This window comes from Orycteropus afer, unplaced genomic scaffold, assembly GCF_000298275.1.
Source record: "Orycteropus afer afer isolate SDZICR_OR568_19922 unplaced genomic scaffold, OryAfe1.0 scaffold00021, whole genome shotgun sequence".
NCBI classification, from domain to species: Eukaryota; Metazoa; Chordata; class Mammalia; order Tubulidentata; family Orycteropodidae; genus Orycteropus; species Orycteropus afer.
This window is the reverse complement of record NW_006921608.1, coordinates 4173220-4200945: the sequence shown is the minus strand read 5'-3', so window position 1 is coordinate 4200945 and position 27726 is coordinate 4173220. Positions and strand designations below refer to the sequence as shown.

General features: G+C 38.8%; 1 protein-coding gene across 1 annotated transcript in view; it reads right to left on the bottom strand.

The window, feature by feature from the left end:
- Positions 1-20725, bottom strand: part of ANGPT1 (angiopoietin 1) — a 381437-nt gene extending 360712 nt beyond the window's left edge. Inside the window, exon 1 of the mRNA XM_007934880.2 lies at positions 20429-20725. Within this exon, the coding sequence (XP_007933071.1) occupies positions 20429-20725 (297 nt within the window). The remainder of the gene's footprint in view (positions 1-20428) is intronic.
- Positions 20726-27726: the final 7001 nt, after the last annotated feature.

Genomic DNA, 27726 nt, shown 5'->3' with positions numbered 1-27726 from the left:
ACAATGGGAAGGACAAAATTAAGCTTTGATTTTTGAAAAAATTCTGGATGCCCAATAGAGTTTTCATCCAATTTCATCTCAGAAACTTGTAAATAATTTCATATATACAGTCAGCCCTCTGTATCTGCAGATTCCATATCCATAGATTCAACCAACTGTGGATCAAAAATATGGCTGGAGGTGGGGGTGGGGGGGAGAAGGAATTAAATGGTCAAAGCAATACCTCAAAGGCTAAGAGGGAATGTAAACTGCTATTTACATAGCATTTATACTGTATTACATATTATAAGTAATCTGAAGATGATTTAAAGAATATGAGTAGGTTATATGTAAATACTATGTCATTTATGTTAGGGACTTGAGCATCTGCAGATTATGGTATCTGTGGGGGTCCTGGAACCAGTCCTCTGTGGATATCAAAGAACAACTGTACTTAATGAAGCATCTTGCAAAGTGATTTTATATATATTTATTTCATATATATTTTTATTTCAGAGCATATATATTTTATTTATATGATATATTTATGTTATATGATATATATTACATTGTATTTAAATTATATGATATACATTTATTGGAAGCTTTGGTGGCATAGTGCCTAAGGCACCTGACTGCTAACCAGAAGGCTGGCAGTTCAAACCCACCAGCCACTCCTCAGAAGGAAGGTTGGGCAATCTACTTTCATAGTGTTACCACCCCGGAAACCCAAGGAGGGGTCATTATGAGTCAGATCCAACTCAACAGCAGTGACTCTGTGTGTGTGTGTGTGTGTGCATAGTCACTAATTTCCTTAATTTTTCTCCTATACTCCTGCCTGATCTCTTTGCTACAACTGAGCCAAAAGGAGAATTTAATTGTGTTCTGTTGTTCTGCAAACCTTGATCACCCATTCACCTTCCACTTTACTTACCTTCCACCCATTCACCTTCCACTTACTTACCTTCCTTTCAGTCTTAAATAAAATTGCTTAAAATTATTACTTTCTTTGAATAAAAAGGAAAAAAAATATCAGCTGAGGATGTAGACTACCCCAACTCAATTTTTGTTTGTGACATTCACCATTTTCACTGCTTTCACCATAATTTTCCACCAGAGGAGAGAAAATTGGTATGAAATGAATAAATGACCATGATATGATAAAAGTAGGTTGAAAACTGGTCTTACAGGCAGTAGCTGGTGGTGAGGTAAGATATGATGGTCCCAAAGGGAAAATCCTTGGTTCAAGTATTTCTTCTACAGATTTTGGAAGCTTTTTTTTCTACAGATTCTATTACTATTGCTAAAGGTACCTCCCATACTTAAAATGACCTAAGAACTCCTGTTTAAAAAAAAAATTTTAAAAAGGAGAGGAGGGAAGGACTCCATGCTTAAGGGATACTGAACTTCTGTTAAGGGTGATAGAAAAATTGGGGATGAAAGAAAATGTTGAAAGGGTAATTGTTTTGTTACATATAGTTGCCACAATTTTTTAAAAAAGAAAGAACATGGAAATTATAACATGTTCAACCCCCCCATAACCCTATCAACCTCATTTTATTTCTGTTTATTTTCATTTGGCCTTGGTTTAGATGTATCTATTTTTTTTTTATAAGACTTATATAATTTTGATTATAGATGGCCACATGCTACATTACACAATGGATATACTAAGTATAAAAAGTAATGAAACAATGCCCTTCAATGTCACCACTAAACCTTGATCATTGTAAATGATTCCAGGCAATTCCTTGTCAAGAATTTTGTGTATATATTAACAAACATATCCCTCACCCCAAATACACAAATTCAAAGTCATAATATACGTACAATTTTTGTAAAATGAGGATAATAACAGCATCTATCTAGAGAGTTTTGAGAATCAAATAATACCCTTAATGCGTCTGCCCCAGAACCAGGAAGGTACTAAATGTTCAAATTATTAGCTATTCACCGTTATTATCATGATTTAGGAGCTCTAATGAGGTAGTGCCTAAGGCATTTGACTGCTAACTAGAAGGCTGGCTGTTCAAACCCACCTGCCACTCCTGAGAAAGTAGACTAGGCAACTACTTCCGTAGAGATACCGCCTCGGAAACCCAACGAGGGGTCACTATGAACCAGAATCAACTCCATGGCAGTGAGTTTGGTTTGGTTTCGGTTTCAGATATATACCTACGAGTTCACTCAATATATTGCCAACATTTCTCTTGTCAAAATATGATTTTTAACAGCTGCAGTCACGAGGTCACTGAAGACATGGCCTTTTATCCATCGAGCCTTAGTTGGTGTGTTGGTTCTGCCATTCATTGCTTGAGGGAGTTTTTAGGTGGTTTCCTCATTCAAAGCTAGGGGATAATGCTGTTTATCTCTCAGAGATTTTTTTTTAGGATTAATGACCATGTGTGCAAGGTACCTTGCATAGTGCCTGATCCATAGTACCAAATAAATAATAACTTTTGTTTCCAAAGTTCTGCTATGCTAGAAGCAAGGAACATGTACATGTATATTGCTTTTTCCTCTGCTGAATTACTTCTTTAGGAATGACTCCCAGAAGCAGGATTACTGAGTCAAAAGGAATATAAAAATAGTTATGGTTCTTAGTATTTGCTGTTACGTTGTTTTCCAATAAATTGCAACCAATATATAATGTGATAAGCAAAGCACCTAATAATTTAAAGAGTGTTTCTATACCTGTTTGATTCAAGTCCAGATCTTATGCTCATCAGTTAAAACAGGAGAATCTAGATTAGATTTTATTACAGGAATTCCAAACCACTGGGAATTAAACAGATGCTGCCAACTCGTTTTACATTTGAAAGACCACCAGTCAGCCATGCTCAGTAACGGCTTTCAGAAACATCTGGATTTAAACTTACAGCCTAAACATGACAGGTTAAGTAGTATATAGTTATAAAATGGCTTCATGCCTTGACTCTGGAAAATCTGAATTCACTAAGAGATTTTTACAACATCTAAATGATGGAACAAATTATAAACAATGTAAGCATTAAGACTCACATAAAATATGTAGCATAGTGTTTTGGTATTATAGATTTCTGGTCTATTTGGAGTTTAGGTGAGCTCAGTGGTGTTTTACAAATACTATTTTGAAGGTGGAAAAAATTCTACTAATAAGTGTATTACTCAAAGGAGCACAAAGATACATGCAGTCTTCAAGGTACACTTATTAAATCTTACTAAAATTATATGAAATTGAAATTGTTAATATAACAATAAAGAAAAGCAGTAATTGACTTAAAAGCTAATATTTTTGACATTCTGCTGATGTTATGGGCCTTACTGGAATGCAAGGTTCCAGAAGGCAGGATTCGTAGATAACACATACCCTTTCAGTAACTAGTACAATGATAGACACTTCAGTAAGCCCTACATGAATCTCTAAGTGACCTTTAACAACCATTGTATTATGCTTATTAGATTCACAGACTCTCTTAGTCAGGATTTCAGAGAGCACATGGTAGGTATAGTTTATTCCTATTCCACAGTGTCTGGGGCCTTAGCTCCGAGGCTGGAGGTGGGAACGGGGATCATCTGAAGGCTCCTTCACTCACATGTTTAGAGCCTGGACTTGGATCACTCAAAAATGGGGTCTCACTGACAAGAGCACCTGAACAAGGCCTCTCCATGCAACCTGATTTCCTCACAACATGGTAACCTCGGGTCTTGTTACATAGCAGCTCAGCATACTAAGTATGAGTGTTTTATTGAACAAGATGGAAACAAGATGAATTGCCTTTTATGACTCAATCAGATTCAAAAGGAGGGGAAGTCATGAGAGGGTGGCATGTGAGACAAAAGGTACTACTGTCACCATCTTTGAAAAATACAACCCACAATTACCCTATAGTTCTGTTTTCCACCTGTTCACCTTAAACTCTTCCTGTGTTGGTGAATTTAACAACTACATATTCTGTATGGGAGTTCTGGTGTATGGAGTTTTAATACCAAACATTATGGGGGTAATTTTGGTGCTAAATTAAAAACATGCTTATTAATACTCTATATAACTTTTAAAACTATGTCTTCCTCAAAGATTCTGATACAATCCTACTGAGAGCATGTCTTCCTGACAGAAAATCACCTCCCTGCCACCAATTTTTCAAACGCCCAGTAATTACAGGGAAGGACCAAGAACAGATTTATCTCATTTTGCACATGCAACACTTTGTATTTGGAAATAGAGAAATTTGCAATGTATTTGGTGAATTATTTGAAACACAATTTTTTTAAAATATATGCCTATAGAGTTTGTTTAACTTTTTAGTACCCTGTGATATCTTTTTGGCCATGATCTTTAAAACTAGATCCAACAGAAGATATTTCAAAATATTAGGATAACATATTGGGACATTTTGTGCTCAAGATAATTTATTCTGTAGTGACCCTTTGCCCTGCAAAGTGCACAAGTTTGATTTGTGGACTCATAATACGTAAGCTTCAGTCCCATCTGCCTTTTATGACTCAATCAGATTCAAAAGGAGGGGAAGTCATGAGAGGGTGGCATGTGAGACAAAAGGTACTACTTACGGTCATAACGGTCAACAACAAAGAATTTCTCTTTCTTTCTGACACACAGACTTCTTAGGTTTTATATGTACTCAATTCTCAGTTAGGTGCTTTTTTGAAGGCTGAGTGTGAGATTTACACTCCTATTGCCAGCATAGTGCCTATGGCCTTTGACTGCTAACCAGAAGGCTGGCAGTTCGAATCCACCAGCCACTCCTCGGAAGGAAGGTTGGGCAATCTACTTCCGTAGTGATATTGCCTTAGCAACCCAAGGAGGGGTCACTATGAGTCAGGTCTGACTTGACGGCACATAACAACAACAACAACAACATTGCCAACTTTAATCACTTATTTGAACCAAATTCTCTTTCATTCATAAGTTTACTTGAATATCAGTAAGAGACAATGTGTTTCACTTTCATGCGTGCTTATTAATTTTCTGTTTTTTTCTAAGCATAAACCTACATTAAATACTTACTTGTATATAACTGAAAAATAATAGCAAATAAATTAAAACACATAGGTTATATGGTCTTTTTAAAGGCAATATGACAGCTCTTCCCAAAAGTACTACAAATAGAATGTAATTCATTGTTGTAAAAATATTCAGTAATCATCTCTATTTTTTTAACTATGATGATGATGATGATGATGATGATGATGATGATGATGATTTGGGTGAAAGTTTACAGAGAAAATTCATTTTCCACACAGCAGTTCCTACACATTTTGGTTTATGACATTGATTGCAATACCCACAATGTAATAGCTCTCTTCCCACTTCCTCCCTGTAGTTAGCTTTTCCCTGTGTCCTTTCCTATGTATTCCTGCCCTCTGAGCCATCGCCCTCTGCAAATACTGCCCTCCTGATCTCCCACGAGTGATTGCTCTAAGGAGTATCCCTACCTGGTATAAATGTTCACCTTATATGTCTGTCTATTGTTTGGCTGGAAACCACAGGAGTAAGTTCAATTCCAGGCCCAAAAAGTGACTAGGGGCTATAGTCTCAAAGGTTTCACCAGCCTCTATGAGACCAATTAGGAGCTCTGGTAGCATAGTGCCTAAGGCACTTGACTGCTCACCAGAAGGCTGGCGTTCAAACCCACCAGCCACTCCTCGGAAGGAAGGTTGGGCAATCCTACTTCTGTAGTGATACTGCCTCTGAAACCCAAGGAGGGGTCGCTATGAGTCGGGGCCGACTCGACGGCAAACAACAACAACATGAGACCAATAAGCCTGATCTTTTATACGATTTTGAGTTTTGTTCTACACTTTTCTTCCACTGTATCCAGAATCTCCTACACTGATTCCTTTCCAAGTAGTTGATAGTAGTAATTGGGTACCATCTAGTTCTTCTGGTCTCAAGGTCATGCAGAGGTCATGCAGGCTAAGGATCGCGTGGTCCACTAGTACCTTGGACCAATTGTGTCCAGGTGTTTTTGGTTTTCTTCGTTCTTCTTTGCTCCAAACAAGGAGAGACCAACTGTTGCATCTACATGGCTGCTTCCAAGCTTTTAAGACCCCAGTCACTACTCACCAAAGTAGGATATAAAACACTGTTTTTGTGTAGTATGCCATGCCAGTTGAGCTTGATGTCCCCCATAACCATGGTCCCAAGCCCACAGTGACAACAACTCACTCTCTCAAGGTGGTTGACTGTGGTTAAAAAATTATCATAACTTTGTCCTCTGTTAGTTCTATTTATACGGACATTAAAGCACATACAAATACGTATTCGAGAATATTGTCTGCCAAAATTATATATGGTTGCAGGTATATTCCTTTTTACCTGTTTTGTTGTTATGTGCCGTCGAGTCGGACTCAACTCATAGCAACTCCTCCTTGGGTTTCCAAGGCAGTATCACTACGGAAGTAGATTGCCCACCCTTCCTTCCAATGTGTGGTTGGTGGGTTTGAACTGCCAGCCTTCTGGTTAGAAGTCAAGTGCCTTAGTCTCTTTTTACCTAGATATACCTTATTAGTCAGCCTGTCTACCTACGTATCTACCTGTAGATTAATGTTTGTTATTACTGAAAATGTGCGTGTAAAAATGTTTATCTTTGTTGTCTGTACTTCTCATGGACCTCTCTGTGCAGCTATCTCTATTGACTACCTTTGATTCCTATTCGGTCATTAGCAAAAGAAATATAGCTTAGCACCACAATGCAGTGTTTATTGGCAAAAATGCAGATAAACTGATTTAAAATATTATCTCTATTTATATCTCTCGTATCAGAGTGACCTCAGCTGAGGAAATTTGTCTAAACAACTCAAAGGTAAAAATAGCAATTGATTATTTACCTCCTCTGATATATTTTTGAAATTGAAAAAAAAAAAAAAGTTTCAGTGGGTCAGGATCGGTGCTGTGGAGTAATTCTCCAAAGGATGGTGGTTACCTTACAACTATTTATCTACATGTATAGTGTCAATTATTCTGATTGTCAAAGAAAGTTACTTATTATAAATACGTTCTCCAAAAACAGAGGAAAATATTGTTCATTTGAACGTTTTTCTCCCTCCTCACCTCTCAGAATTGATTTTAACTTGAGAAGAAAAAGTGAAAGTGACAGGAGAAGTGAAAGTTATTTTAATGACTAAAAAAGTCTTGGTTCAAAATTTACATCATCCTATAGATAGGTAACCTTTTAAAAATCATTTTATTTCATTGGCCATGGGTTTTCTTACCTATGAAATGGGTGTAATGATATCTCATCTTCTGAAAAGGTGATGATGATGTTGCTTCCCGAAGCATAGTTTTTCATTTCCCTCTTGTTACTAAGCACCTTTCTTAAAATAGGACAGTGGTTTTTCACATTTGCTTTGGTAACAGAACATTCAATATTCATTGCCCGGTTTTCAGATAAATGTATCTCTGTTCTGGTTACCTAGTGCCACTCTGACAAGAATATACCACATTTCACATACAAAGCAAGAATAATTTCATTGGTAGGAAATGTGATTATGTTATATGAATGAGATAACAAATCATATCATAATGTTGTGTCTACATAAAGTACAAGCTATACAACTAAATATGAGATGCTACTTTCCAACTTCTCTTAGTATCTATTTGCTATTTTGTTAGCTAATTCTTGAGAGGAGATGAAAAATAGCAGACATGATATATGAGAAACAAAAAATATGGAGGGATGGAGAAAGAAACCATTGAAAGTTGCTCCCCTTAACTTAATAGTTTCCTAAAAATTAAGAAATGATCCCTGTTACTCCATATTAGCACTAGAGTCCTTTAGACCTCTTCACTGATCAAATAAACCAAACCCACTGCTGTTGATCCCAACTCACAGTGACTCTATAGAACAGAATAGCACTGCACCATAGGGTTTCCAAGACAGCAAATCTTTGTGGAAGCAGTCTACCACATGTTTCTCCCATGGAGCTGCTGGTGGGTTTGAACCACTGATCTTTGGGTTTGCCTCTGAGTGCTTTAATCACCGTACCACCAGGCTCCTCTGACCAAATAGTTGTCTCCAAATAATCTGGGCACCACAGCACGCATTCATATACGTATTCATTTTAAAAATATTTATTAGGAACTCAGGTCAACCAGGTGGATAGATACACAGTGATATTTCTTTCTTTCCTTTTTTTAATAATGTTTTAGTCTATCCCACCATGAAAAAGACAGTGAAAATCTTTCCTGAATTTCCCCCACACTTTGGGAAGTCTTTGGGACTTCTTGAAGAAGAATGGACAGTGGGAAGTTAGCTTTAAGTCTGTCTACTTATACGGCTGACACTCAGCTGTGGAGGCAGCAATCTTTCAAAGAGTAGGCTGTGTCGCCAGGCCTCTGAGAGCAGAGAAAGGAGCAGAAGATCTGTCACAATTGCCTGCAAGTAGCAGTGTTCTCGGCTTTGCACCAAAATACCAAAAGCATTTTAATTAATAGGGACAATGATAAATAAAATAGGAAGTGAGATAAGAGGTTATTGCTTGAGAAAACAGGGCTTTTCTTCTCATTTTTACAACCCTCTGAATGACCCACAAAAGAAAGTGCAGGCAAATAATATTTTAATTTCTAGAATGTGCTTTAGGTTTTCCTAGCCGGCTTGCCTACAGATAAATCCACTAAGGAAGTAATTAAATTGAACGGAAGATATTTCCAACAGGCAGCTTCACCCCATGCAAAGCGATGGTAAGCCTGTCTTTGTGTTGTAGAAGTTTTTAGGTAAATTGTCAGACTCAAATTCTGTAACTTCAAGCGATGGTGGTTCTAAGGAGATAGGAGGTGGGGACTGCAGATGTGGGATTCTGCAGTCTGTCTGGTGGGAGGGCAGAGAGAATGGTGCTATTGTGTTTCCATCAACAGCATAACCTGTGTCACAGTCAATCTAACCTCAGAGATGAGGCTTAGAGTGGGGATTGGGACAATTGGCTGCCTACAACAACTTGAGAAAGGGGCAACACATTTAGTATGAAAGAATTAAGGGTTTAGACACAAAGACTACAACAGATAATTTTTAAAAAATAGACTTAAGGTTTGAAGATTGACAAGAGGATATGTGCTAAAACTTGCTGTAGCTAATCCCATAGTGTGGTTAAGAGCACAGGTCATGGAGGCAGACTGCCTGGCACTGGTGGCTGGCCCTGCCACTTAGCTTCTCTGTGGCCCTGGGCAAGTTACTTCCCCACTCTGTGCCTCAGGTTCCTCATTTGTCAAGTGAAAATAATTATAATACCCTCTACCTCATATTGGCTTTTGAAAGTATTCAATAAATTATTGCAATAGGCCTGATAGTAAAACTAACCACACTCACTCACTGCCGTCGAGTCAAATCTGACTCATAGTCAGACCTGACTCATAGCGACCCCTCCTTGGGTTTCTGAGGCAGTATCACTACGGAAGTAGATTGCCCCATCTTCCTTCCGAGGAGTAGCTGGTGGGTTTGAACCGCCAGCCTTCTGGTTAGCAGTCAGATGCTTTAGGCACTACGCCATCAGAGCTCCCAAAACTAATTATTACTGTACCCAAATATGTTCACCAGTAAAGAATATTTATTAGTGATCAATAACAATTTCAGTATTGGGAATAACTAATTATTTAATGATTTTATCACCTAATATATGATAAAAGCTATGTTGTATTATATGTTATGGAGTTGATTCTGACTCATAGAAACCCTAGGTGTCAGAGTGGAACCGCTCCATGGGGTTTTCTTGGCTCTAATCTTTGTGGAGGCAGATCACCAGGTTTTTCTCCCACGGAGCAGCTGAGTGGGTTCAAACCACCAACCTTTCAGTTAGTAACTGAGTGCTTAACCACTGCACCACCAGGGTTCCTTTGATAAAACTTACATAAAACGATTTACATGAAATATGGTTAACAATAGCCCTATGATGCAGGAGCTATCATTAATTCAAATTTACCAAAAATACAAGTGAGGCTCACAGAAGTTAAGGAACTTGTTCAAGGTCACAAAGCAAGTAAGTTGAGTAATCCAAGTAATGTCGCTCTAGCTAGGCACCACATACCTCAAAATTGTATTCTACTGTCTTTAAACTTGCCCTAGGATATAGTGAACACAAACAATTTATTTGTTTCCACGTTTGTCTATTTCAGTGGATTTAGGCTTCCCAAATGCAGTACTGAATTTGTTGCCTCCTCCTGGCACCTTGCAGACCACCTTGTATGCAGTACTTGTTTGCTTGGAGAACTGACTAATAATACTGCCCATCCTTTGTTAATAACACCAGCTGCTAAGCTCTGTGACTTGTGTGATGTATCCTACAAACCCATGCCCTTCATGAGGCAGTCCTCCTGACACTGCTGTAGCCCCTTGGCCCCTCACTGTGCCCCCTGGCCTCAACAAAGGGAGAGTCACTGGTCTCCCCATTCATTCTCCCACCTCCCTCTAGTTCATTTTCTTTCCAGTATGCTGCCTCCATGGCCAGAACACAGAGGATCATACAGGACTTTACTGAAAACAGTAACAGAAGAGAGAAGAGGAATGGAAAGGCTCTAGGCACTGCCTCATTGCTTCTCCGCTTTCCTGGTTTTAGTCTTAGAAATCTCTGACGTGTGGAATGGGCAAACCACAGTTTGAAATATGAATGCCATTAGGAAGCCAGGAAAATATTAAAACTTCCATTTCTAAAATAATAAGAAAGTTATATATATTCATATAATAACTGCTGTTCCAGCCCTTGCTCCAGCATCAGTATATCAAATAGCATGGATCAATCATGTCCTGAGGGCTGAGGAAAACTCCACAGAGCTAATGAACAGACTGCTTCCCTCACTCAAGTGTCCTCGTCCAGCACAATATGGGAAGCTTCAGTTCACCTGGGTTTGGGATTGTGGACTCATGGATCATGTCATCAAGACTGAGCAAAATTAACCCTCACGAAACCGGCAAGTGTTTTAAAGACACCAGGACATTTGAACTACAAAATGGCACTTCTGACATCCCTATTCGTGCCGTGCACAGGGTCACTATGAGTCGGAGACGACTCAGCAGCACCTGACAACAACATTCCTAGTAAGAACCAAAAATCACCAGCTTATTAGATCCAAGGAGTAGTCAACCAATAATCTTGAAAATATCAAAAAGCATGCTTCAAATTCAGATTTCTTTTCACTATCCTTAACAACAAACTCTGCTCTGGAATGTATATTCTAGGTTGCAATATTAGTTAAGTGCCATGTCTCTTACTGCCTGTCAGCAGATTGATTTGGGCAGCTTTACCTGCCTAACACAGGCAGTCATCAGGTTACAAACATCTGACTTACACACTATCCGTAATTAAGAACCAACCCCTATAAAGCTTATTATATTAAAATTTTGAGGCACATACAATGGTTCATAATAACAAATGGATGCTACTTTGAGACACACATCAAAACATTATTATTATTACTGCATTACTATGTTAAAGATGTTTCAGTGTATCTGGAAGTGTTTAATTTTCTTTTTTTGTTTATGCCCAGAAAGGTACACTATATATTATATACTAAGACAAATATTTGACTAACTGTTGTGCCATACTAACTCTATACCTAACTGTTGTGACTTATGTACAAATTCAACTCAAAGACAGAGTTAGGAATGAAACTTGTTTGTAATACGGAGAATGCCTGTATTTGATTATTTGAAAGTTTCATTAGAACAATTTTGAAACTGTTTTCCTTTGAAAATTTAGAGCCTCCTGAGGGATGCTCTGGGGAAGGGGAAAGGCAGAAGGAGTTATGGGCCAGGTTTCACTCTACTTCTACTTTAATTCCTCCATTTGCTTCTCCAATCCTTACTGCCAAGAGAAGACTTTCAATTGCCTGAATATGCATTTGATAAGATTCCTAGTAACCAAAAAAGTTAGCTGTACAGTGAAACCTGTGAGAGTCAGAATTAAACAGGATTGCTTTGTTTCACCAGGTTCATAAATATTTCCTCCTTTGACAGGTGTAGTTTTACCACTTTTCTGTCACTTGTTTTCATGGAAAATATTTGAGTTTTCCTTTTCTGACAGGTTTCTGCTTTACACAGCTTTCTGCTTTTACAACTTTTACTGTATCTGGTGGTGTCCCTTTTACATCATTTTCTGTTAAGTATCACCTTTTCATTTATTTGAAGGAAGAAATTCAGATTATTGGCGTAGACAATTAGGAAAAAAAATAAGCCCAGAAACCTCTCAATTATAATATTTCTGTATAAAGTTAGAGTTTTCAGATATAGATCCTACATGCAAGTAGCCTCTAAATATTTTCTTAAAAAATCACAAAGTACATCGTTTCTTTAGAAACCTCTTTGGTAAGGGAGGGAGCCACATCTTTTGTACATTTTGTAAAATGATTTAAATACTAAAAGGCTCTTCCTCCCTCAGATCATGGGGCCAAAACCAAAGGAGGTTTGGGACTTCCCAATTTCACTGCAAAAGATAATCTTGTATTGGAACAAAAGGGGAGATGACTCAGATAATTAGCGTTGTGCATCTAAGCAAGTGACACAATATAGTTTGTGGTATTAAAAAAAGAAAAGAAAAGTAGAAGACAAGTTTCAGGAAAAGACTGTGCATGTTTCCACACAGAGACAAGGCTATGGCAGAATGAAAACAAAGCCTCCTTAATTAGCAAATTATAGCGCAGAGGCTGCTAAAGCTGTGTTTTGTAGCTGGGCAACCCACTTGTTGCTCCTCCCCTCTCAGCATCCACACAAGTGAGAACACTTCCCATGTTACTATCTAAAACAAATGCCAGAGGAGGGAAGGTTTCTAAGTAGACTAAATGCATGAGGCTGGACTGAAGTCTCATTGCTACGAAAATAGCATGCCTCCAACCTTTTGTCAACATGCCTGGCAATGCTGCAACCAACAGGATGAAATGGGAACGTGAAGCAGAGGAGCCTGTAGCCCAGACTGGCTCACCCAGAGGCTGCTGATCTGTGGGTTACTCAGGTGCTTTTCCCTCCTCACAGTTATCTGCTTTTGGAAAACTGCCCTGTTCACTTGATGATGGGCAGAGGAAAGAGATGTGAGATTTCATTGCCTGCGCTTCTCTAAAATGTCACCTCACAGCATGTCCAGACACAGAGACAAGAAATGGGTTAGGCTTTCTGCCAACTGACATGTACCTGAAGATTACCGGGCCTCCTGGTGGGCAATCTTTTCCCCATACAACAAACCCTACACTTGACCTTGCAGTGCTCCTAATGTTAATATTGTATTATTTTGTGATATAGAGCAGGGATCAGCAAACTTTTTCTATAATGGCCTGGGTTTTAAATATTTTGCACTCTGTGGGTATGTAAAAGGAGCTGTGGTGGTATAGTGCCTAAGGCATTTGACTGCTAACCAGAAGATTGGCAGCTCAAACCCACCAGGCACTCTGTGGAAGGAAGACTGGGCAATCTACTTCCGTAAAGATTTACTGCCTTGTAAATCCAAAGGGGGTCTCTATGAGTCAAATTCAACTTGATGGCAATGAGTTTGCGTTTGGTTTTTGGTGGGTATGTAAAGGAGTGGGTGTGACTCTATTCTAATAAAACTTTATTTATAAACACAAATGCAGGTAGGATATGGCCAGCCCACTATTGTTTGCCATTGTTTGCCAACCCTGATGGAAACTGGGAAGCTAAATAAAATTTCTCCTAATACACAGTCAATGGGGTAATGTAGGGAATACAGTGGATTATCATTCCATTCATATATTTAATTAGATTCTAAATTTACCCATGGAATTCATTTAAGCAAACTTAATATCTCAAAGTAGTTACAAGGTCCCTTAACTCACCTGAGCTTATATTTTTTAATTGTTCATCATGAAAAAGACATAATGTTATTATGATGAGATATTTGTTCAAGTACTTAATAAACACCTTCTTTGATACAAAGATGGATAAGAGACATCTGTTACACTCAAAGGATTCACAGTCTAGGTTGAAAAACTAGCCCAGAAACAAGTCATTAAACAGCCACTACTACAACAACATGGAAGCGCAGTACTAACATCATATATTCCACAATGCATTCAGATTGTGGCATTAAGAAAGAATATTGAATATATCATGGATTGGCATAAGATCAAACAAATCAGTCTTAGAAACATGACCAGAATGTACCTTAGAAGAGAGGAGAGTTATATTTCTGCTCACTTTGGAAAGACCAGTTGCTGGAAAAGGACATGTTTGGGAAAGTAGTGGGTCAACAAAAAGGAAGGAAACTCCCAGTGAGCTGGGTTAGCACATAGTCACAGCAACGGATTCAAACATAACAAGGATTGGGAAGACGGCGCAAGACCAGGCAACATTTCATTCCATTATAGTAAGTTCTCCATGGATTGGAGCCAACTCATGGGCAACTAACAACAGTGACAACAATAAATTGGAGAACTCAGCCTGAGAGGGGAGGCAGAGTGTGAATATATTTCTTGGAGAATAATCAAGAGGGTAGAATAGGGTATTGGTAGAATTTTTTTGTGATCCTAGATTACTGGCAGGAGTTCTGGTAGCATAGTGCCTAAGGCACTTGACTGCTAACCAGAAGGCTAGCAGTTCAAACCCACCAGTCACTCCTTGGAAGTAAGGTTGGGCAATCTACTTCCATAGTGATACCGCCTAGGAAACCCAAGGAGGGATCGCTATGAGTCAGATCCAAATCAATGGCACATAACAACAACAACAACAACAACATATTATTGGCTAATTATATCTTGCTCTGTTGTACACAGGGTTGGTATGAGTCAGAACCAATTCTTCAGCACCTAACAACATCATCTCTGCCCCTAGTATAATTTTAGGCAGTGTTAAAACAAAAATAATTGTAGGATATAGTCTTCAACTATGACAATTTACAATCTACTTGTATAGGTAAGGTGTACACCCAAAAGAAAATGTTAATAGTACACGGTAATCCATGTATGGATTGTAACACATAGATAATACATCGATTTGATCATTCAATAAATATTTAATGTATGTCTGTCATGGACCACATAGACTTCTAGGCCCTGGGGGTACAGCTATAGACAAAAAGTCAAGGCCGTTGGAATCAGGGAGGTCATATTCTAATGGGTGTTAATGTTGTTTAAATATGTGTAATATGGATTGTAGGAGCTCTGGTAGCATAGTGCCTAAGGCGCTTGACTGCTAACCAATAAGCTGGTGGTTCAAACCCACCAGCCACTCCTCAGAAGGAAGATGGGGCAATCTACTTTCATAGTGACACTGCCTCAGAAACCCAAAGAGGGGTCGCTATGAGTTGGGTCCAACTTGACCGCACATAACAACAACAACAAGATGGATTTTAAAAAGATCACCATCATCAATGTGTTTCAGGAAATAGCATTCACAATTTTTAACCCTCTGAAGCAAAACAAATGAAATATAAATAGAGGATCTTTTTAGTTTTGTAGAAAAAACAATAATGCTATCTATAGAAAAACATAGCCAATCATTCCAGTAAAAGTTTTCAAGTTGTCAAATGGTAATTTATAATTATGATTTCTAATAGTAATCATCAAATCATCAAATCATCAATTTTAGATATTTATAGTAGATAGACACTTATTCTTTGATACAAGGCATATTTTTTGTTTAATTTAGCTATACTTTCACTTAAATAAGAAACTCTGGTGGTACAGTGCCTAAGGCATTTGACTGCTAACCAGAGGTTGGTGGTTCAAACCCACCAGCTGCTCTGTGGAAGGAAGATGGGGCAGTCTACTTCAGTAAAGATTTACTGCCTTGGAAACCCAATGGGATTTTTTTTTGAGGGGGGGGTTCATTCAAAAAGGCTGTCTTGGTTCTCTGTTGTTGTTGTTGTTATGTGCCATTGAGTCGGACCTGACTCGTAGCAACCCCTCCTTGGGTTTCTGAGGCAGCATCACTACGGAAGTAGATTGCCCCATCTTCCTTCTGAGGAGTGGCTGGTGGGTTTGAACTGCTGGCCTTCTGCTTAGCAGTTAAGTGCCTTAGGCACTACGCTACCAGAGTAGCTACCATAGTAGCTGCTATAATAGAAATACCACAAATGGATGGCTTAACAAACAGGAATTTATTCTCTTACAGTTTAGGAGACTAAAAGTTCAAATTCAGAGTGCCTGATCTAAGGGTCAGGTGAAGGCCCCTTGACTTTGGGCTTCAGCTCTGCCTCTTGTTCCAGGCCCACTGGAGCTGGAGGATTCTTATAACTCATGCAGCTGCTGGCTGCTGAGGCTGACAAACCAAGGTCTGCAAGTAGAATGGCACAATCCCAAGATCAACAGGCACATGGCAGACCACTGGTTCAAGTCCAGGAACATTCCAAAGATTGGCAGGCAACATGAGAGACCACGGAGATGGAGATTCAGCCAAACACAGGATCCAATTGTGCCAAAAGCTAGACTGTCCCAAAGCTTTTCCTTATATACTGGAAGCAGGCCACACCCCAAAGAAGACTACTTAGCAGCACATAGCAGGTTTACCATGGAGGTGACTATAGTCTCATCCTGGGGAGTACCTACATCCATCTGCCCAGCCACTCAAAACCACAGCCCACACAAGTTGACACACAACCTTAACTACCACAAAGGGCACCATTTGACAAAGGCAAAACAGACTTTCTAAAGATTCCTCAAGTATTAGAAAATTTATACATTTTAAATCTGAATATTTTAAATATAAATCTTTGTGAATTTTTGAGATTTCAGAGAAAGAAAACATTATTCCAAGAAGAACTGCACATAATACGGGCTAGACGTTGTTCAACACATTTCCTTATAATAAAAAGGTAGGAAGGGAATATAAGAAAGTTACAAAAATACAAAGGTCATTTATTTGTAGTTTTACTACTCCAAGATCTGGTCACTCTGGGGTTTTGATATGTCTGATAATGATTAAAAAAAGATCCATATGATAAAAGAGTCAAACCCAGACATACAACCCAGGTGTTACACACAAACTATTATCTTGGCCATATTACTTATGCTGCTTTTCCCCATCTGACAAATAATGCCATCACTTGCTTCATATTAGTGTTGTTGTTGTTAGGTGCCATTGAGGCGTCTCCAACTCATAGCAACCTTATGTACAACAGAATGAAACACTGCCTGGTACCGTGCCAGCCTCACAATCCCTGCTATACCTGAGCCCATAGTTACAGCCACTGTGTCAATCCATCTCATTGAGGGCCTTCCCCTTTTTTTCACTGACCCTCCACTTTACCAAGAATGATATCCTTCTCCAGAGAATCGTCCCTTCTGACAACATGACCAAAGAAGGTAATGCGAAGTCCAGCCATTCTCACTTCCAAGGTGCATTCCGGCTTCACTTCTTCCAGGACAGATTTGTTAGTTCTTTTAGCAGTTAGTGTTAGTCAACAAATTATTGAGGAAAGCTGATCGATCCACCATGCCAACAGGTCAGTGCCATGATTACTCCAGTAGTTATGATGACTGATAAATGCTTTGTGCCTTGCATACCTTGCTTTTCATCTTGTTCAGCTGCAAGACTAGAAAAGTTAAGGAATGAGATTCTAGGCTGTAAGTCTCATAAAGTGACTTCTGGTGATGGCCAGTGTCTTGTGAAGAATATTCAAAAGAATCCAGTTTACAGAACTTTAAGGAAGGTAACATTAATATAAATTATCAACTTGCTTTATCTGGCATTGGTAACATACATTTATTCTGCATCAAATAATCACTGTCATTTGATTATTTAGTTGAACAGATGGATGAATTAATTGAACATCCATAACCTGATAGCCTTATTTTGTGCTTTTTATTATAGGGCAAGTAATTAGCAACAAAATAGAAGTAGTACAAATTGAACTGTTAAGCTTACTAAATGATTACACTAAAACAATTTCCATTTGAATAATCAAATATCAAATAGCATCAAAATAAATATATGACATGAAAATTGGAAATTAGAGTGAAGAAAATTTCAAACTAAAGGAAACTGACGTGAGTGAGTTCTTACTGAATGGATTTAGTTTGTTTCTTGATCCTCTAACCAATCATGTCAACAGTGACAAAAGATATGCAAATTTAAGCAGACAATAGTCAAGCCAAACTGTCTGACTCATACCAACAAGGACATTTTCAGCATATATTTAGCTTGATTCACACCACCAAGGGTCAATGTAACCAAAGAACATTTTAATATTCTTGGCTATTATCTGAAAACTCTACTATAATCATTGTCCAAAAACAATGCAAATAAGACTCAAACTTATTTCACAAAAATTAACCTGTGAAATATTAGCATAATTTGAGCCCAGAAGAATCACATCTTTACCTTGTCACATCTGAATAATTTCATAACCAAAAATCCACTGCCATGGAGTCAAATCTGACTCATAGCAACATTATAGAACAGAGTAGAACTGCCCCCATAGGATTTCCAAGGCTGTAAATTTTTACAAAAGCAGATAGCCTTATCTTTCTCCCATGGAACCACTGGTGAGTTTGACCCACTGACCTTTTGATTAGTAGCCAAATGCCTTAACCACTGCACCACCATAGCTCCTCTGAATAATTCCATAGCAACATAAAATACACATTTCTTTTTAAACTATCATTTTGATTGTATGCTTTAAGCAAACAAAACATTATACTTTTGGGAGGAGAGCTCATTTAAGCAAATTTGGGGCTGATATCCCTCTCCACTCCCCTCAAAAAATATTAATATTAATTTATAATGATTAATTGTCTTTAGAGAGTATATGAATGATGTATTGAAAATAATAATAAACTTTGGAAAAAATTCATTTGTTTACCATGGAAATAAGTTTTACCAAAGAAAAAAAAAACAAACAAACATATCTTTTTATAAACTGTCACTGTAGATAATACCCGAAACTTAAGCTATAATTACTAAAAGACTGCAAATTTCCCTTTGCTTCCTCTTCAGCATATTTATCAATTTCACCTGCAGTCTGTAGTAGAAAGATTAACTACAAATTCAAGGTCTGGAAATTCTAGAGCTACCAAGTTTCTGTTAACAAGGCAAATATCCTAACAGTGATCTTGGTTCAGTCCCTAGAGGACAAAAGCAGAATAACTGTTACATGGCATGAATCAGCGGGTGGTGATCTCAGTGAGTGTGACCACACAGGAACAAAAAGAGCATGTATCCTTCAACTCTCTTTTATCTTCTTACAGAATATGTACTGTTAACAGACTACGGTACAGAAGGCTGGTTGCATTCCCACTCTACCCCTCAAGTGAATCTACAGGCAAAGATCTTGTAGTGGGAAGCTTTTCACTAAAGGGGACATTGCCACCCTTCTAGTGATGTAGTTGAACGCACATATTGTTCACTGCTTACCTGTTAAACAATTCACCAGAGAACAGAGTGAGAATTTACTGCAGGAACCATATTCACATTTCATAGGCATATCTTCAACCAAAAACTTTGAAATGGTTTATAGATAAATAACAAAACAACCTGCTTTAATTGATTTCCATAAATCAAGATTAAATGCGTACTCAGCATTGACATTCATCTGGATACATTAATACTCATCCATACCTGCGCTGTTCTGAGAAGTGGTACAGGATATAGCAGAGTTTACATGCTAAATCTGCAGGTGCATGTCCCAAGGGACCAGTCACCACCAGCTCAATTTCTCCCTTCTTTGTGGGCAAGCAACCTCTTTCTGAAGAATCCACATTAAAACGTATCTTCCCTATTGATTTTCTCAAGCACAGAATCAAAACAGGACAGAAACCAGTTCTCTACTATTGTACTACTTACTGAAAGGAAGTTTCTTCATACATTTACATTCTTAATCCATTTGTACAATTTCCCCACCAAATATACAGTGAAACCTGTGAGAACTACAACTTGAGATTGTCTTTTTCTTTCTCCAGATCTCACATATTTTCTGCCTCTGACAGGATGCACTCTTATCACTTTTCTATCTACCATTTTAGTGGAAAACATTTGAGTTTTCCTTCTCTGACAGGATTCTGTCTTAAATAGGTTCCACCCTTTGCAGGTTTTGCTGTATTTTATGTTTACTCTCACTCCATGTGAATTTTACCAGAGATTAAAAAATGTATTTTGTTGCGATCCTAGCTGCATAAAAATTTTCTGGTGTAAAGCCCATTAAAGCCCAAATCAGTATTTATTATTTTCTTTTTTCAACAACTTGCTCACCATGTACTTGCTTTCTTTTTAAAAGTTGGGTTTTGACAATCAGACTACTAGTCAAGCTCAACTGTGAATAAGAGCAAAACAGACATGTCACAAAATATGCCATGCTAGACACACAAATGGGGCTCCAGCAGAACTTTATAAACTAGCAAAAGCTTTAAAACCTGGGTTTACGGCGACGTGAAACCGAGTAAGCCTTCTTGTCTTTGCAAATACTGCCCCCCTGGAGCCAAAGGTAAACACGCAGATTTCCCCCAGAGGAATTGTAGGTTAGCTGCAGCGCTGGAAGGGAAAAGGCTCCGTGCAATTAGAAACTGAAAGCAATCACTTACTTTTTGCAGCCACTGAGTATAATTTTCCATCACATGCTCCAGATGTTGAAGTTTCTGGGAAGAGAAATCGGGTTCCACGTGTGGAGCATCTCTTTGCAGAGCGTTTGTGTTGTACTGGTCTGTCGTACTCTCACGACAGTTCCCGTCGTGTTCTGGAAGAATGAAAGTGTAGGCACATTGCCCATGTTGAATCCGGTTGTATCTTCTGCCACCGTTTTCTGGACTTCGGCGCTGGTTGCTGCACCCTATGTGAGTCAGAATGGCAGCGAGGAAAGCAAAGGAAAGGAAAACTGTCATTGTACTGCCAGCGCTCTCCGTCCGTGCCTCTCGCAAAACTTGCTCCTTTCTTCTGCCCTTTAGACTAGTTCTTTATTACAGGTAAAGCTGCTTGTTTGTTTGACTTTTTCCCCCTGCAAGAAAACTTTTGAAGAAGAATCATAGAATACTAGCCATTTGTTAGTTTTGCTCTAAAATGTTTATTATTATTATTATTATTACTTTACTGCAATGATAGTTTCCTTAGTTAAAACTTGAGATATTTATTGCATAGTAGCTGAGATTTATTGTTTCCTCTCTGTAACAGTTCAGCGTGGAGCCTGCCTGAGTCAGCTGCATGTACATATTCTAGACCCTTTCCTCTACCCTATCTGCTGCAGATCTGCTATTTTCTCCCAGACCTCAGTGAGTTTTATTAAGGTTGCACATCCAAGCCAAGCTGGAAGCAGGCAGCCTTTCACAAGATGACTTGACAGGAATGCATGAATGTGCCCCTATGCTAAGGATTGCTGATGGCTCAGGGCGGCGGGATCGTCTTACAAATTGGCTAGATGCGCATGACCTCAATCATGTATGGCCCGCCCGCCCCTTCCGCAGACAATTGCCTCCAGCCTTAGGCAGATTCACGGAAAATCAATAAACAGAGAAGTCCACCTTAACACACTTCTGGTGTGAGTACTGACCTACTAAAATCTAGCAAACTAACAGTATTTTTTTGTTGTTGTTTTGTAAGTTTCAATTTCATTGGGGAACCCTAAGAAGAAACTAGGTATAATGTCTGATGACATTATTTTTGACAGTGGATGATAGATCTGTACGATAAAATATTTGTTATAAAACATTTATGTTTGACCCTGGGGAAAAGATATTTAAAACCACTTTTGAAATACTTTTCTTTCATTGTATTCATTTAGATTTTCAGGAAGTGAAAAATTAATCAGAGAGACTCAAATTAGCCAAAAAAAAAAAAAAAATCGTAATTTGTTTCTCAAAGAATTATACATGAGTATACTACATAGAGTGATCTAAGTATTTCTAGAATATGGATTTTAAATGAAACTGTTTCCATGATCAGAATGCAGCACTACATGTTCTGTGTATATAAATTGAGCAGCTTTCTTAGAAAAACAATATGGTTACTATTTAAGACAGTGGCCTGGGAGTTATTAATTCCTGTGGTTCAACCTAATCGTGTATTTCACAAAGATCTCTTTGGTGTTGCAATGGCTATCCTTAACACCACAGTGAAGTGCTACACAAATCCTCCGGTGGCTGCATGGCTCAACTATCCGAGAACAAACACATATCAGGTGTGCCGATGGGCCAACAAAGGACTGCACAGGAGAAGGCGATGTGTTTCTATTAGGGAGGAAATAGATATGATCAGAAGGTAATTCCCAAATGCAGGGTATTTACCTGAATAAAATAAAAAAAAACCAAACTTACTGCCGTGGAGTTGATCTCGACTCACAGCACCCCTTCCTTGGGTTTCCAAGGAGGTATCTCTGTAGAAGTAGATTGCTCAATCACCCTTTCAAGGAATAGCTGGTGGGTTTGAACCACCAGCCTTCTGGTTAGCTGTCAAATGCCTTAGACACTATGCCACCAGAGCTCCCCACTTGAATAAAGGAACTAGTAAAACATAAAGGAGCTCTAGTAGCGTAGTGCCTAAGGCTCTTGACTGCTAACCAGAAGGCTGGTGGTTCAAACCCATCAGCCATTCCTTGGAAGGAAGGTTGGACAATCTACTTCCATAGTAATAATGCCTGGGAAACCCAAGGAGGGGTCACTATGAGTTGGGTCCAACTGGATGGCACATAACAGCAAAACATAAAGAACAGGAGATAACTACTGCACGTAAGATAAACCACTGAGATTTCCACTAGATGTGTCAAAACCTGAAGTTATGAATAGGGGCTTCCCTCAAGGACCAAGAGGGATTTGAGGCAATGGAGCTTTACAAGGTAGTCATGATGTTAAAACAGAAGCCACAGAGGTATTTTCCCCTATTCTGAAAGGCATCAGGGCGGAGGGTGAAAGGTAGCAGAGGTTAGAGGTGGGCTGGTGTTTAGGGAGAAGTAAGAGGAGAGGGTAAAACAAATTCCAGAAACAACATGATTTACTTGGGGAAAAAAGAAGGATTGAAATCCATCAGTCCTTTCCACATCAATAACAAATTGCTGATCGGATAGACACGGAAGCAAGTCATGCCACACTCAACAATGCAGTCTTTGAACCATCTGTGCAGCCTTCTCTGGCACTGATGCCCTGGCTAGCTAATAGGTCACCCAGGTGGAATAATAATATAGGAATGATGTATATTAAGAGCTAAACACCTTTTACATATTATTGCATTTAGTTATTTCAAAAATCCTAATATATAGATATTATGTTTAACCTCAGGGAAACTGAGTTGCAGAAAGACTTGTTGGTCATAGTCACATAGCTACAAAGTGATGATGCCAGCATGTGAACTCAGGTAAACTAGGCCACATAGGGCAACAGAGCCCACGCTTCTACTGTCAAGTCAATCTGCCTTTGAAAACCTCTGTGAAGAATGACAGCAACTACAAAAGGGTGCCAACAGCCTTGATTTACAGTCCTGAAGCAGAGTAAGTCGTGGAACCTAGAAAAAGAAAAGTTTATCCATCCCAAGCGATTTAATTCACTCCCTGTACAAAAATAAGAAGAGAGAGAGAGAGGGAGGGAGAGAGGCAAAGAGGGTTAAAAGAAGGAAGGAATAGAGGGAGAGTGAGGGAGGAAAGAAGGAAGGAGGGAAGGAAGGAGGAAGAAGCTCTGGTGATTTCTTTAAGGTTCTGAACTCAAATCTATGAAAAGAAAAGTTGTTGTTGTTATGTGCCGTCGAGTCGGACCTGACTCATAGCGACCCCTCCTTGGGTTTTTGAGGCAGTATCACTATGGAAGTACATTGCCCCATCTTCCTTCCGAGGAGTGGCTGGTGGGTTTGAACCACCAGCCTTCTAGTTAGCAGTCAAGTGCCTTAGCGCCTAGTAAAAGTTAAGCTTGTTCAGAAATTTCCAGTGTGACAAAGAATGCCATTTGTAGGGGAACTTGATGGCCCTCAACAATCGAAGAATCTGTCTTTATCATTTCTTTGTGAAGCTTTCCTAATTTCTCCAGGCTGAAAAATGGCTCCTTCCCTTGTATTTCAATAACCTTTTCCTCATGTCTCCAGAACAGTATTTCTCACGCTGCTTTCTAATTCTCTATTGGTCTGTTTTCCTCTCTAGCTATGGGCACATAACGTGATCTCCTCTCATCATGGAGTCTACAGCATTCACAGTATATTTTGGTTGAACGAATGAATGAATAAAGGAGCTAATTAATTACTTAATTGGTAGAGTTTCCTCATTTAGTGTCTGGCTACTACATGACTGGCAACATCTGTTTCATTGGTTGGGTGAGTTTGCCCAAAATCTATGAGCATGAGGGAACTGGATGAAGCCAAACTTATTTTAAGGGATAAATTAGACACACAAACATGGTACAAGAATACTAAGTAACATTTTTGAATACTTACTAATTTCCTCCTTTAATGTATATGGAAGCTCCATAAGTACATACTATTATTACCATTTTAGAGATGGGAACTCCCGACATGTATGTGTTATACAGTTACACAAGATCTATGATCTCTTATGTGGCACAACAGGAAATTTGTACTTGATCCATCTGATGTTTGCAGTCCATGGAGCTCCTCAGCGTTAGGAGAGACATAAGGAATTCTTTAGAATTTAAGGGGCAGAAACAGCCTGAAACCTATAACTCAAATTTGTTCCCTCTTCCTCCCCACTATGGATTCATGTTATGATCCTCTAAAACAGGGCTAGGATTCACCAACAGAGCTGTCCCATTTGTTTACCAGTTCAAAATGACCAATTAGGTTGTAACTTAGATCCATTCTGAATGGCTAGTCTAGTGCCATATCATTTATTATAAATCTTAATTGTCACGCTGGCTCTAAAATAAAACTGTTGTCATTTGTTGTCAATTGCTGTTGTTGGCTCCACCCCACGGTGAAACTGCCCAGTCCTGTGCCGTCTTCACAGTTTTAGTAAGTTTGAGCCTATTATTGCAGTCACTGTGCAATCCATCTCATGGAGGTTTTCCCTCGCGTTGCTGACCCTCCACTTTACAAACATGGCGTCCATTTCAGTGATTGGTCTTTCTTGATGCCATGTCTAAAGTAAGCAAGATGAAGTCTTGCCATCCTCACTTTTAAGGGGCATCCTGGCTATAATTCCTCCAAGGTGTATTTGTTCATTCTAACGACATAAAGTAGTTTATTTCTCTAAAGCTCCTTCAGTCAATGAGACACAAGGTAGCATTCCTCTGAAACTCAAGTGATTACATATTATGCCAAAAGCCTTCTTCACTCAACCGTGAAGCCATCAAAGGTATGTACAACAGATGGAAGCATCCAAGGGGCCAATGTAGAGAATCAGTACAATGGAGGCTATCACATGGTGACTGACTGTACTTAATAAGTACACGTGAAATGACTTTTGGGACGTGCTGGACTTAATTAGAGGGACTTCACAAAGAACTGAAGGTACTGCAGTTGGTGGTGGTAAGGGCTGGAGATATATAAGTAAGGAAGGAAAATTATTATATAAATACTCCCCTGTCTTCAAAAGAGAGAAATTTTCTGTAATTGGGGTTCCTTGCTTGATAGTCAGGTTACTTTGTTTTGTTTTTTATGATAACCCAGTTTCAAAATCGTAGTTCTGCAGGTTGGAAAAAGGCAGAAACAGAATTCATTGATTCTACACGAAAAAGGAGGGAGGGCATTCAGAGACTCGCGGAATGATCTAGAAATGGAAGACTGAAGCCAGAGAGTTAGAGGTTCAGTGGAAGAAGGGCCAAAAGGGGAGAAGATCTGTGGCTATGTGGCCTTCAGTAAAGTACGTTCTTTGGGACAAGTGACATCTTTAGGGCTATACATGGAAACAGCCAACATTTGGATTACACATACTGTTATTATGAACCCAATTAAAGTCATTATTTTTTCCATGTTGGTCTTTCACAGTAGATTAGAGAATACCTGTGGTCTGAAATTGTGTTTGTCTAATTTACCACTGATCCCTTTTGCCTGGCACATAGGAGGCACTTGATAAATACGTGGTATCCAGCTGGCTGGCTGACTGACTTACTTGCTTCAGTCCTCAGTGATGAGATCTAAAAATATAGAAGCACTACCTCCTCCTTTAGAAGTTTCAGGTACTAGTCCTGCTTGGGCCCCAAGATCTCACTTTCTGGAAATCACATAAGAGATTCAAAGTCAAAAGATTTCATATGGAATCCCAGTGATACTGGAGGAATACCTAACACTACTCCCAGCCACCTGTGGACATTGCCACTGTTGAAAGACCCTCCAAGAAACATCTCAGAAATATCTTCCCGGGGTGAGATTACTGGAAGTCCCTGAATGCTGCGAAATGTTAATGCTTTCGGCTGCTAATTGAAAGGTTGGAGGTTTGAGTCTGTCCAGAGGTACCTCAGAAGAAAGTCCTGACATTACTTCTGAAAAATCAGCCATTGAAAACCCTTCAAAGAACAATTCTACTCTGACCCAATATGGTCACCATGATTTGGAGTGGACTTGGCAACAACTGGTTTTTGAGAGATTGCTTGTTATCATACAACTGAGATGGTTTCTACAAGTACACAAGTAAGAAAAGAAAGCAAAGAGCTGGGGACTGTACCAAGCAGATACAGATGCCAACACTCCGCTCATACCACAATGGGGAAAGGATTCTACTGTAGACCCAGTGAGATGAGTTTTTATTATCAGGAAAAAGCATATAAGTCACTTCACATTTACAGCCTGACTGCCTCTTTGCTTTATTTCCCTACAGAAGTCTTGATTTTTAAGATGAAATAAAAATGCAAAGGGAACATTGTTTCACCTTTACCAACTCCACTGTGAGAAACTCTCAGAAGGAAGGTGTATTTTAAAGGAGATTGGCAGGTCCGATGGGTCATGGTATCCAATATGATTTGGTTGGTGGCTAGCTCTTTTATCTGAAGCTGATTATTGTTTTCCACTGAGTAGTGACTTCTGTCCAGAGAAACAACTTTGTGCTTGTGATCAGAGAGTTGTGATCATCTCTGTTCATCAGGAAGAAAGAGGATGACTCATAGCACTGCAAAGACAGATTTTACAAAATACTATGGAAATAAGATTCCTGAATTTTTCTATCATTGATCATGATCATCCTTTCTCTTGACGTCTTCTGATAATCTAAACTTATCTCTAATCTTTTTAGGTCTGTCTTGCCAGACTGAAGGAACAGTTGCATAGTGGTTAAGATGGGAGACAAAACACATTATAAAAAAAAAAAAAACTTGTACATGCCATTACATGTTTAATGACATTGAACAAGTCACAACTTCTCTATGTTCAGTTCCTCATCTGTAAAATGAGTATGGAAATGCCAGTGCCAATTTTATAATGGAGCTCTCAGAAGATAACAGATATAAAGCTCTGAGCACAGTGTCCAGAACATAACCAAAGGCTCTGAGTGTTAATTCTTGTTGTTTCTAAATGTGAGCTCTCCACTTTCAAAAATAGACCTACTTTTTACCTTGTTTAATTGAATTTTATGACGATGCTTACCCAACTCCATTCTCTACCTTTTTTTCATCTTCATAAATTCTTAAAATCATCTGAAACTCTTATGAATCATAATATTTAAGAAATGCATTTTAAAACATGAACTGGCTATTTTCACATTGCTAATTCACATAAAAGCGCTGGTTCCTTGAGAGTAGGGGCTTTGATGGTTTTACTCATTTCTAAACCACCAGAACTTGGAATAGTAAGTTCCTCACACATAGTAGGTGCTCAACAAACATTTGTTAAATGAATAAAACAAATAGGAAGCAATTTAAGAAGAATGCGCTACTCTGGTTCCTGGGGATGCAGAGACATCTGTTAGAGCAGAAAAACACGTAAACCAGTCCCATTCCGGTATTTATGAGAATTGTGTAAACTGGAT